Genomic DNA, 13,494 nt, shown 5'->3' with positions numbered 1-13,494 from the left:
TGTGACTGTGGATTCAAGTTACTGTTGTGCTGTGTTGTGTGATAGGGGTGGGGGGGTGAAGAAGAGGGAGAGAGAGGGGGAGGGAGAGAATAGGGGTAAAGGGGGAGAGAGAGGGGAGGAATAAAGGGAGCGAGAGAGAGAGAGAGAGAGAGAGAGAGAGAGAGAGAGAGAGAGAAAGGGAAAGAGAGAGAGAGAAAGGAGAAGAGAGAGAGAGAGAGAGAGAGAGAGAGAGAGAGAGAGAGAGAGAGAGAGAGAGAGAGAGAGAGAGAGAGAGAGAGAGAGAGAGAGAGAGAGGGAGAGAAGAAAGGGAAAGAATGAAATATCAAATATAGAGAGAGAAAGAAAGAAAGAAAGAATGGGGGGAGTGACAGATGTTTTCTAATGATCTGTTGCGTCTGTCCCCAACCAAGGGGATACAGCATTTCAAGAATCAAAGAACGAAACCTTGCTGATGTACTGTAATAGTGTCTATGTTTAATGGTACAGTACTAGTGGAGCTACTGCCATTCTAGAATATGGTATCAGGGGACAAGTGTGACTGTGGATACAAGTTGCTGTTGTGCTGTGTTGTGTGAGAGGGGCTAACATGATGGGGGGGGAGAGGGAAAGAGAGGGAGAGAGAGAAATAGAAGGAGAAAGAGAGAGACAGGGAAAGACAGAAAGGAAAAGAGAGGGAGATAGAGGGAAAGAAAGAAAGGGAAAGAGAGGGAGATAGGGGAGAGAGATAAGAGGGAGATAGAGAAAGGGAAAGAGAGGGAGATAGGGGAGAGAGATAAGAGGGAGAGATAGGGATAAAGGGAACGAGAGAGAAAGAGAGGGAGAGAGACGGAAAGAGAAAGATAGAGGGATAAATCTTAGAATCAACTATTAAAGACTATCAAATCTTAGAATGAAGTATTAAATACTATCAAATCTTAGAATGAACTATTAAAGACTATCAAATCTTAGAATGAACTATTAAAGACTATCAAATCTTAGAATCAACTATTAAAGACTATCAAATCTTAGAATCAACTATTAAAGACTATCAAATCTTAGAATCAACTATTAAAGACTACCCTCTGGATTATCAAATTACCTTGAATGAACTACAGGACAAAATAAGTGCTCCCAATAACTGGCAAAGTGGAAGCAATTGTTGCTTTTCCTGCTCCCACGACTCGCCGCCAGTTGCGCAGATTCCTGTGGATGGTGTGGTACTATCGTACGTTCTGTAAGAATTTGTTAATGGTAGTAGCTCCCCTTACATCTCTGCTCAGTCCCAAAGTACCATTTAAGTGGTCCCAGGAATGTACTATGCTTTTGAGTCTGCCAAAGTGCTGCTTTGTAGTGCCCCAGTGCTTGCCTGCCCCAACTTTGCCAAACCTTTTAAGTTGGAGGTAGATGCTAGTATTGTGGGGGTGGGTGCGGTTCTCTTATAGGAAGATGAAGACGGAGTGGATCGGCCTGTCAGTTTCTTCTCCTGTAAGTTCAACTCGTGTCAGTCAAGGTACTCCACCATTGAACAAGAGACGCTGGCTTTATTGCTAGCCTTACAGTTTTTTGAGGTATATGTGGACTTCAGTGCCTTGCCTGTGCTGGTCTTCACAGACCATAATCATTTGGTGTTTCTTAGGCAAATGTACAAACCGCCATTCGTGGTGGGCTCTGATTGTACAGGGATACAGTATACAGATTCACTATGTGAAAGGTTCGGCGAACATGAGATCCGATGCTCTATCACGGGTTTAGTAACTGGAGATGCGTGTTGGTTTTTGTTATTGCAAACTGGGAGTTTGCAGGTTTTGGGGTGGGCGTGTTATGTTCCCCAGTTTCTTGTGTTGTGGGTTTGTGTGTGTGTATTTCAGGAAATGGAATCCTAGATTCCTCAAGCAGCTGATTGGTTGGCCCCCACGATGATTGGAGCTCTGAACCCTCCCTCTCGTCAGGGGAAACAGCTGTCTTCAATTACCAACTCCTTCTACAGCTGGATAAAAGCCAGTGTTCCTTTGTCAGGAGGGGAGAGCGTCTTTGATGTCCTGTGTTGGTTGTTGGTCCATGAACGTTTTTTGTAGCCGCTACTCCTGAGGTGTGTATTCCAATAGGACTTAGTGTTTTTGATTATTGAAATTGTTCCCTTTAAGTTAGTAATTATTCTGTTTAATTTGTTCCCCGCGGGGGGGGGGAACGCACCTTGGGAGTGTTTAGGCAAGAGGCCAGCGGACATACATAACCCGTAGTATTTACAATGTCTATGCAGACTAGGTAAGAACTGGGCAGACCACCCCCTGTATTTTGGTTAGCACGCCAGGAGGTACTAAAAGATTAGGTAAGTTGTGGGTAGGTAAGGTAGGAGAGGGGGCTCTTTGACTTTCTTTGGTTCCGTCCAGCCCCCTTTCCCCACATTAACCGTGTTAAGGAAATAAATTCCCTGTGAACTGTACATTTCTCTGCCTCTGTCGTCCTTCCCCCGCACCTACGATCAAATACCTTTTCCACTTCACGTTGAGTTGTAGCAGGGTGTTGCGTTCCCTCCAAGAGGCGTACGCAACAAACTCAAAAAGTCCTGTGGTGTTGATGGTATCCTCAATGAAAGTATAAAATATACAGACAACAAATTCCAATTGGCTATACTTAGACTCTGTAACATCATCCTTAGCTCTGGCATCTTCCCCAATATTTGGAACCAAGGACTGATCACCTGTTACAGGAATTCAATTCCTTTATGTTTTGTTTAACTAATTCAATTCAACACTCTGTCCACACCTAAGAATTTGTAAGGCCCTTATTTGCATAAAATGGACAGAGACCAGTCTCAAAATCAATCAGTAGCGTTTATTCTCGAGAGTACTGAACACGATACAGTTTACCACAGGTTATAAACTGAAAATGACGTCATTAGTTTTCGAACTGTCCCGTCTCTCCCGTCTCTTCTCCCACCCTGGTACAAAGGCAGTATCTCAAGCCTTCCCACATCGTCTCCCTACCAATTTAATATAATTTATGACCGAGCCAAGGTCTTCCTATGTAGATAAGTATTCTAGCCAGTCTGACGATAAGTTCATTCATTTCTACCAAGGAACAGACAGTCATTGTTCTAATTCTTGATTATATTTACACACATTATATTCAGTACTAGAATTAAAAGAAAATTCATACATCTATACAGTAACATAATAGTATTCTGATTAGTCAGTCCTTGTTGAAATGTATACATTAGTCATTATTGATAAAAAAAATCCCTTAACATCACCCCAATCCACAAAAGTCAAGACAAATTTGACCTCAATAACTACCGTGGGATATGCGTCAACAGCAACCTCGGGAAAATCCTCTGCATTAACAGCAGACATTTGTACATTTTCTAATTGAAAACAATGTACTGAGCAAATGTCAAATTGTCTTTTTACCAAATTATTGTACAACAAACCACATATTCACCATGGACACCCTAATTGACAAAAGATGGCAAAGTCTTGTCTTGCTTTGTTGATTAAAAAAATAAGCTTTCAACTCAATTTGGCATGAGGGCCTGCTTGATGGAAAGTGGTGTTGGGGGAAAAACATACGACATAAAATCTATGAACACAAACAAGTGTACATTTTAGACTGGCAAAAAAACATTTCTTTCCACAGGGCCGGGGGGTGAGACAGGGATGCAGCTTAAGCCCCACCCTCTTCAACATATATATATCGTCAAATTGGCAAGGACACTAGAACAGTCTTCAGCACCCGGCCTTACCCTACTAGAATCTGAAGTCAAATGTCTACTGTTTGCTGATGATCTGGTGCTTCTGTCACCAACCAAAGAGGGCACAGCAGCACCTAGATCTTCTGCACAGATTCTGTCAGACCTGGGCCCTGGCAGTAAATCTCAGTAAGACCAAAATAATGGTGTTCCAAAAAAGGTCCAGTTGCCAGGACCACAAATAGAAATTCCACCTAGACACCGTTGCCCTAGAGCACACAAACTATACATACCTTGGCCTAAACATCAGCACCACAGGTAACTTTCACAAAGCTGTGAATGATCTGAGAGACAAAGCAAGGTGGGCATTCTATGCCATCAAAAGGAACATAACATTTGACATACCAATTAGGATCAGGCTAAAAATACTTGAATCAGTCATAGAACGTATTGCACTTTATGGTTGTGAGGTCTGGGGTCCGCTCACCAACCAATAATTCACAAAATGGGACAAACACCAATTTGAGACTCTGCATGCAGAATTCTGCAAACATATCCTCCATGTACAACGTAAAACACCAAATAATGTATGCAGAGCAGACTAATTATGAAAATCCTAAAAGGAAGCGATTCCCAAACCCATAACAAAGCCATCACCTACAGAGAGATGAACCTGGACTCTGTTCACAAACACAAACAGACCCCACAGAGCCCCAGGACAGCATCACAATTAGACCCAAACAAATCATGAGAAAACAATAAGCAGCAAGATTTGTGACCTGCCACAAGAAAAGGGCAACCAGTGAAGAACAAACCCCATTGTAAATACAATCCATATTTATGTTGATTTATTTTCCGTTTTGTACATTAACTATTTGCACATAATATGACATTTGTGAGTGTAATGTTTACTGTTAATTGTTATTGTTTATGTTATTGCTTATTTCACTTTTGTTTATTATCTAGTTGACTTGCTTTGGCAATGTTAACATATGTTGCCTATGCCAATAAAGCCCTTTAGGAGAGCGAGGAAAGAAGAGAGAGAGAAAAGAGAAAGGAGAGATGAGAGAGGGGGTGTGGTGTCAACTAGAGCCAGCCTTACTGTGAACATGTAGCTGTGCTGCTCTTCACGGTCCACGGGCTTCAGCAGTGTCAGGTAGCGGGTAATCCCTGAAGGTGTCACTGTGAAGATTGTGTTGTAGTTGTCCAAGGATATCTGCAGCATGGGATCTTTCGTCTTCAAGGGAAGGAAAAGAAAATGACACAAGTCCACAAACAACTGACTGACTGGATTTGGATTGATAAAAGCAAGGTGATGAAACCTCGTCAGTCACTTTCAAATCACAGTTTCATGATAAACACACACAACCAAATGGAAAAAATATGTTTGGCTATCAAATAAGTACATGAAATGTGAATCAACTGTTTGTCCGTGGTCGTGTTAAGTGACAATGTAAATCTACACTGATTATGCAGCACTATGTGCATAGCATAGTGTTGCCATGACACTGATGTTGATATCTTTATCTTATTTGCTGTAACAACGTATACTAAGGATTGTTTTGTGTCCAACGCGCCATCTGTCCGCAGCATCTGTATAGCTGTGTTGAGGAGACTGTCGTGCCAATCTAAATGTGTTTCACAATGTAAAAACCCCATATCTCTACCTAATCCACTTGAAGTTCTGCAGGGCTTTGTAGTCCTTGTGTCGACGGTTGTGTTCTTCACACACAGAGCAACGCAGTACATGTACGAACACAGACTAGAAACGAAGAGTCCAACCTCATCCTCCACCCCTGCAATAACACAATGTATATGTCTGAAATAGCACTATATATTGTGCACTACATTTACCCAGAGCCCAATGGGAATCCCTATAGTCCCTGGTCAAACATAGTTCACTGTACTGTGAATAGCTTTCCATTTGAGAAGCAGGCAGTCCTTGTAATACCAGACTGGCGACAGACAGACCTGACTGCCTTCATTACTAATATGCATTCCTCAGCACTGTGGATATTGTTGACGCTGCTTTCAGTGGATATCGAAGTTACGCCGGACAGAGCGAGACATAAATAAATCAAACTGCTGCAAATAAAAGTGGATTGAATAATAATCACCCCAGACACTTAACACACGGCTCTGTGTTAGTACAGAGCCCCCGCTCAGTGGGAGATGACACAGCTTCCATCAGCATTGGGGTTTCCCCAAAATAATCCAAGTCTCACGGGCCTGCTCCAGATGGGCATGTGAGAAAGAACTCCAATGATTGTGGGGACCACTAAACCCAGAATGCTCACAACCAGAGCCACATATCTGGAGTATATACAATACCAGTCAAAAGTTTGCGCACCTACTCATTCAAGGATTTCTACATTGTAGAATGAAGACATCAAAACTATGAAATAGCACATATGGAATCATGTAGTAACCAAAACAAGTGTTAAACAAATATATGTTGGATTCTTCAAAGTAGCCAGCCTTCGCCTTGATGACAACTTTGCACACTCTTGGCATTCTCTCAACCAGCTTCCCCTGGAATGCTCTTCCAACAGTCTTGAAGGAGTTCCCACATATGCTGAGCACTTGTTGGCTGCTATTCCTTCACTCTGCAGTCCAACTCATCCCAAACCATCTCAAATGGGTTGAGGTCGGGTGACTGTGGAGGCCAGGTAATCAGATGCTGCACATCCCTCTCCTTTTTGGTCAAATAGCCCTTACAAAGCCTGGAGGTGTGTTGGGTTATTGTCCTGTTGAAAAATAGTAGTCCCACAAATAGTAGTCCCACTAAGCGCAAACCAGACGGGATGGCTGCAGAATCTGTGACAGCCATGCTGTTCAAGTGTGCCTTGAATTCTAAATAAATCAGACAGTGTCACCAGTAAAGCACCCCCACACCATCACACCTCCTCCTCCATGCTTCATGGTGGAAACACACATGCGGAGATCATCCGTTCACCTACTCTGCGTCACACAAAGACACCGCGGTTGGAACCAAAAATCTCAAATTTGAACTCATCAGACCAAAGGACAGATTCCCTCCGGTGTAATGTCCATGGCTCGTGTTTCTTGGCCCAAGCAAGTCTCTTCTTCTTATTGGTGTCCTCTAGTAGTGGTTTCTTTGCAGCAATTCGACCATGAAGACCTGATTCACGCAGTCTCCTCTGAACAGTTGATGTTGAGATGTGTCTGTTACTTGAACTCTGTGAAGCATTTATTTGGGCTGCAATCTGAGGTGCAGTTAACTCTAATGAACTTATCTTCTGCAGCAGAGGGTCTTTGGGTCTTCCATTCCTGTGGCGTTCCTCATGAGAGCCAGTTTCATCATAGCGTTTGATGGTTTTTGCGACTGCACTTGAAGAAACTTTCAAAGTTCTTGACATTTTCTGGATTGACTGACCTTCATGTCTGAAAGTAATTATGGACTGTTGTTTCTCTTTGCTTATTTGAGCTGTGCTTGTCATAATATAGACTTGGTATTTTACCATATAGACCTACCTTCTGTATCCCAACCCCTACCTTGTCACAACACTACTGATTGGCTCAAACGCATTAAGAAGAAATTCAACAAATTAACTTTTAACAAGGCACACTTGTAAATTGAAATGCATTCCAGGTGACTACCTCATTAAGCTGATTGAGAGAATGCCAAGAGTGTGCAAAGCTGTCATCAAGGCAAAGGGTGGCTACTTTGAACAATCTAAAATCTAAAAGGTATTTTGATTTGTTTAACCCTTTTCTGGTTACTACATGATTCCATGTGTGTTCTTTCATAGTTGTGATGTCTTCACTATTATTCTACAATGTAGAAAATAGTAAAAAATAAAGAAAAACACATGAGTAGGTGTGTCCAAACATATGACTGGTAGTGTACATACAGTATATATTGCACTATTAACAACTATACAACAGAGCTACCCTCAATTCTCGGTGTTATCAATGTACTAGAGCTGGAACGATAAACCGAACATTATCGACACTGACCATACCGACCACTTATTGCAGGCATTTTGCTGATATCGTTCATTATTGACAGCCATGACTACATGGAACTCTATTCCACATCAGGTAACTGATGCAAGCAGGAGAATTAGATTTAAAAACCAGATAAAAATACACCTTATGGAAAAGCAGGGACTGTGAAGCAACACAAACATAGACACATGACACATGCATACACACACATGATAACATACGCACTATACTCACACGTACACATGGATTTTGTATATGTTGTAGTGGAGTAAGGGCCTGAGGGCACACACTTAGTGTGTTGTGACATCTGTTATGAATGTATTGTAATGTTTCAAAGAATTGCCTTAATTTTGCCGGACCCCAGGAAGAGTAGCTGTTGCCACAGCAGCAGCTAATGGGGATCCATAGTAAATACAAATACACATTTTGATAAGTAGCCTATACTAGAGAAATGTGAAATTTGAAATGAAGTAAGTTTGCAAATATAGGTGATTGTTAAATGGGACAATTGATGACTATAAGCATCAAACTAGTAGTAGTTTAAAGGATCATAACTGGTGCACATTAATGTTATTAAAGCATTGTTCTATTCATCATTATCGCATCAAGTCTATCCATATTACGCAGCTCTACAATGTGATAAACACATCCATGTACTGTGGGGATCCTTTTCCTACATCACTACAAGCTTCTCATGTTAGAGAAAAACAGATCACTTCAAAGACTAATAACCAAGCTGGCAAAAAAAATGGAAACAACAATCAATTTAAAAAAACGAGTGAAGCAGAAACCAGCAAATATGAGAATTGGATAGTTTAAAAAGAGGCGGATCAGTAGAAAAACAGAGAAAGAGAACGTCACACCAGTAATCATGCAGCGCTAATGCATCAGCTAAAACCTACAGGCTGATCACCAGGGATGAGCGGGAAAAAAATAGAACAAAACAAATGATGTGATTGAACAACCTTCTCAACTGAGAGATGGTGATAAAATGGCTTCACAACTAAAAAGACATGTATGTTTTTTATGCTGATTAATTCCTATAGTATCATCTTGAAAGAGCAAACACCTTATTTGCAGCTGACATACTTCGGTCATGGAACTGTATCTAGGTGTTATATCCTGCCTGTTTGGCCCTGTCCGGGGGTATCATCGGATGGGGCCACAGTGTCTCCTGACCCCTCCTGTCTCAGCCTCCAGTATTTATGTTGCAGTAGTTTATGTGTCAGGGGGCTAGTGTTAGTCTGTTATATCTGGAGTATTTCTCCTGTCTTATCCGGTGTCCTGTGTGAATTTAAGTATGCTCTCTCTAATTCTCTGTTTCTCTCTCTCAGATGACCTGTGCCCTAGGACCATGCCTCAGGACTACCTGGCATGATGACTCCTTGCTGTCCCCAGTCCACCTGGCTGTGCTGCTGCTCCAGTTTCAACTGTTCTGCCTGCGGCTATCGAACCCTGACCTGTTCACCGGACATGCTACCTGTCCCAGACCTGCTGTTTTCAACTCTCTAGAGACAGCAGGAGCAGTAGAGATACTCTCAATGATTGGCTATGAAAAGCCAACTGACATTTCCTCCTGAGGTGCTGACCTTTTGCACCGTCGACAACTACTGTGATTAATATTATTTGACCATGCTGGTCATCTATGAACATTTGAACATCTTGGCCATGTTCTGTTATCATCTCCACCCGGCACAGCCAGAAGAGGACTGGCCAACACTCATAGCCTGGGTCCTCTCTAGGATTCTTCCTAGGTTTTGGCCTATCTAGGGAGTTTTTCCTAGCCACCGTGCTTCTGCACCTGCATTTCTTGTTGTTTGGGGTTTTAGGCTGGGTTTCTGTACAGCACTTTGAGATATCAGCTGATGTAAGAAGGGCTTTATAAATACATTTGATTTGATGACTAGACAAACACTTGAATCTACAGTATGCACTGTAAAAACATCTGCTCTCGACCTCAACATGATCACAAACGCTCTCATCAACATCTATAGCAGTCTTCCATAGAAAGATTGTGTATAAATGAACGAATGAATGAACAAGTGAAGGAATGAATGAAAGAAAGAACAGATGAATGAATGAATAAACAAATGAATGAATTGATGAAGAGACTGGTCAGCTATGAGGTCTCACCTCCTCAATGTCGTTGTCCAGAACGTTGATCCCCAGAGGGGTGGTGAGGCTGGCGTCGGTGAACACTGTGGTACCCACTGGTGCTGACTCGGTGATGAAGCCCTGGTATGTGGCCTCCAGGAAGAATGGTGACTGGTTGTTCTCATCCAGAACCTCAATGTGGAGGTTAGCAAATGCAGGCAGGGGGTGGCCGTTGTCCTGCTCTGCCTGGAAAATATAGAACAGTGTGACGTTCATTAAGGCACAGTGTAGACTTTTTTGTGTTCTTATTGGACACAAAACTATCCCAGATTCACTTTTTTTCAAAAACATTTAACCCCTAATTAACATGACCGAGAACTTCTCAAAATGTGCATGTAAGCAGCACTGAGGTTTTGCACACGTTTGGTTCATGGACTGAACTTTCTAATGATAACTGATAAAAACGTGATTGAATCCAACAAGGATACAGAAATGAACCAATTGGAATGACATTTGAGAATACCAAAAGGTGATGTTTATTGCTTTGTAATTCTATTCCTTTCTAACAAACATGGAAGTAGACTGGAAACTCATTCATTGTAGAGGCCCGTTTGTTTTATTCTCTCCATCAGTAATTTTGATCCAATCTACGGTCAATCAGTACAGTCGTGTCAATAGAGTAATGGAACCGCCTTGCAATTATTGATCATGACAACAATAGAGGGAGAGGGGTGGCTCCTGCAGCTCTTAGATTAAAAAAACACACTGACTGGTGATGAAATGAATGTCTTCATCAACCAGCTGAATGTCCCATAAAAGGCCTAGCCTTCAAAAGGTGTTGCCAATATCCCTCCACCTCCATGATTGTCTGTATTCAGAGGCTCCACAAAATCAACTGTCTTCAGGTCCATTCACTGACTGGTCTACCAGACAAAATACACAAAAATAAAGAAATGCTCATAATCCCATGCATCAAAGTGTCTAGCGTTAACCTGGGGCTATGTCACTCACAATTATATTAGAATATTATATAGTTTCAATGAGTGAACAATATGCCTTCTAATTGCACTTTGATATGTACAGTGCCTTGCGAAAGTATTCGGCCCCCTTGAACTTTGCGACCTTTTGCCACATTTCAGGCTTCAAACATAAAGATATAAAACTGTATTTTTTGTGAAGAATCAACAACAAGTGGGACACAATCATGAAGTGGAACGACGTTTATTGGATTTTTCTAACTTTTTTAGTTTCGAGCTCAGTGAGGTTGGATGGAGAGCATTTGTGAACAGCAGTTTTCAGTTCTTTCCAAAGATTCTCGATTGGATTCAGGTCTGGACTTTGACTTGGCCATTCTAACACCTGGATATGTTTATTTTTGAACCATTCCATTGTAGATTTTGCTTTATGTTTTGGATCATTGTCTTGTTGGAAGACAAATCTCCGTCCCAGTCTCAGGTCTTTTGCAGACTCCATCAGGTTTTCTTCCAGAATGGTCCTGTATTTGGCTCCATCCATCTTCCCATCAATTTTAACCATCTTCCCTGTCCCTGCTGAAGAAAAGCAGGCCCAAACCATGATGCTGCCACCACCATGTTTGACAGTGGGGATGGTGTGTTCAGGGTGATGTGCTGTGTTGCTTTTACGCCAAACATAACTTTTTGCATTGTTGCCAAAAAGTTCAATTTTGGTTTCATCTGACCAGAGCACCTTCTTCCACATGTTTGGTGTGTCTCCCAGGTGGCTTGTGACAAACTTTAAACGACACTTTTTATGGATATCTTTAAGAAATCGCTTTCTTCTTGCCACTCTTCCATAAAGGCCAGATTTGTGCAATATACGACTGATTGTTGTCCTATGGACAGATTCTCCCACCTCAGCTGTAGATCTCTACAGTTCATCCAGAGTGATCATGGGCCTCTTGGCTGCATCTCTGATCAGTCTTCTCTTTGTATGAGCTGAAAGTTTAGAGGGACGGCCAGGTCTTGGTAGATTTGCAGTGGTCTGATACTCCTTCCATTTCAATATTATCGCTTGCACAGTGCTCCTTGGGATGTTTAAAGCTTGGGAAATATTTTTGTATCCAAATCCAGCTTTAAACTTCACAACAGTATCTCGAACCTGTCTGGTGTGTTCCTTGTTCTTCATGATGCTCTCTGCGCTTTTAACGGACCTCTGAGACTATCACAGTGCAGGTGCATTTATACGGAGACTTGATTACACACAGGTGGTTTGTATTTATCATCATTAGTCATTTAGGTCAACATTGGATCATTCAGAGATCCTCACTGAACTTCTGGAGAGAGTTTGCTGCACTGAAAGTAAAGGGGCTGAATAATTTTGCACGCCCAATTTTTCAGTTTTTGATTTGTTAAAAAAGTTTGAAATATCCAATAAATGTCGTTCCACTTCATGATTTTGTCCCACTTGTTGTTGATTCTTCACAAAAAAAATACAGTTTTATATCTTTATGTTTGAAGCCTGAAATGTGACAAAAAGTCGCAAAGTTTAAGGGGGCCGAATACTTTCGCAAGGCACTGTATGTGCAGGGTAAGCTTTGTGTAACAACAATCTGACATTAAATCTGTCATTCTGACAATAGTAACTTTATGTTTTCGACTGTAATAAAAGTGATTTATATAGTGTGTGGCAGGTAGTCTCGAGGTTTGGTTCGAAGGCTGCTGGTTCGAATACCGGAGCCCGACAAGGAGAAAAATATGTTGCTGTGCCCTCGAGCAAAGCACTTAACTCTAATTGTCCAAAGGGCACTGTAGAATAGTGTCCCCCATCCCCTGCGGGTGTCTCAGGGGGATATGCAAGAAACATCTCCATTACATGCTTCTGTAACAGGGCAAATATAAGCCACCCCCCATTTATTTTATTTAAAATAGATTCAACTGAGATTTTTGCCACTGGCCTACAAACAATACCCCATAATTTCAACGCAGAATTATGTTTTTTTAAATTTGGGCTAATTAATAAAAAATGAAAAGCTGAAATGTCTGTAAGCGATCTCATCCTCCTCTTCTGAGGAGGAGAAGCAAGAAGGATTGGAGGACCAAAACGCAACGTGGTAGGTGTCCATAATGTTTATTTTAAAACATAAACTGAACACTACGAAATACAAAACAATAAACGTGAAATGAACGAAATAGTCCCGTGTGGCGACAAACACTGACACGGAAGACAAAACACCCACAACCCAAAAGTGAAACCCAGGCTACCTAAGTATGATTCTCAATCAGGGACAACAATTGACAGCTGCCTCTGATTGAGAACCATACTAGGCCGAACCAAACCAACATAGAAAAACAAACATAGACTGCCCACCCAACTCACGCCCTGACCATACTAAAACAAAGATAAAATAACAAAACTTTGGTCAGAACGTGTCTTGAGTCAAAAATAATTCAACCCCTTTGTTATGGGAAGCTTAAATAAGTTCAGGAGTAAAAATGTGCTTAACATGTCACATAATAAGTTGCATGGACTGTGTGTGCAATAATAGTGTTTAACATGAGTTTTGGATGACTACCTCTGTACCCCACACATACAATCATCTATAAGGTCCCTCAGTCAACCACAAAGACCAGGGAGGTTTTCAAATGCCTCACGAAGAAGGACACCAATTGGTAGATGGGTACACATTTTTAAAAATCAGACATTGCATATCATTTTGAGCAAGGTTAAATGATTAATTACACTTCAGATGGTGTATTAATACACCCAGTCACTACAAAGATACAGGCATCCTTCCTAACTCA

General features: G+C 41.6%; 1 protein-coding gene across 4 annotated transcripts in view; it reads right to left on the bottom strand.

Moving 5' to 3' along the window:
• LOC124048149 (protocadherin-15-like) overlaps positions 1–13,494 on the bottom strand; it is a 353,300-nt gene that overhangs the window by 175,588 nt on the left and 164,218 nt on the right. For all 4 annotated transcript variants that reach the window (XM_046368624.1, XM_046368627.1, XM_046368626.1 and 1 more), the window contains 2 exons: positions 9,773–9,979; positions 4,770–4,904 (listed from right to left, as the gene is read on the bottom strand). In XM_046368624.1, the coding sequence (XP_046224580.1) occupies positions 4,770–4,904; positions 9,773–9,979 (342 nt within the window). The remainder of the gene's footprint in view (positions 1–4,769; positions 4,905–9,772; positions 9,980–13,494) is intronic.

The sequence above is a fragment of the Oncorhynchus gorbuscha genome, linkage group LG11, assembly GCF_021184085.1.
Source record: "Oncorhynchus gorbuscha isolate QuinsamMale2020 ecotype Even-year linkage group LG11, OgorEven_v1.0, whole genome shotgun sequence".
Lineage (NCBI taxonomy): Eukaryota > Metazoa > Chordata > Actinopteri > Salmoniformes > Salmonidae > Oncorhynchus > Oncorhynchus gorbuscha.
Note: the sequence above shows the minus strand (reverse complement) of the source record. Positions and strands in the feature narration are given on the sequence as shown.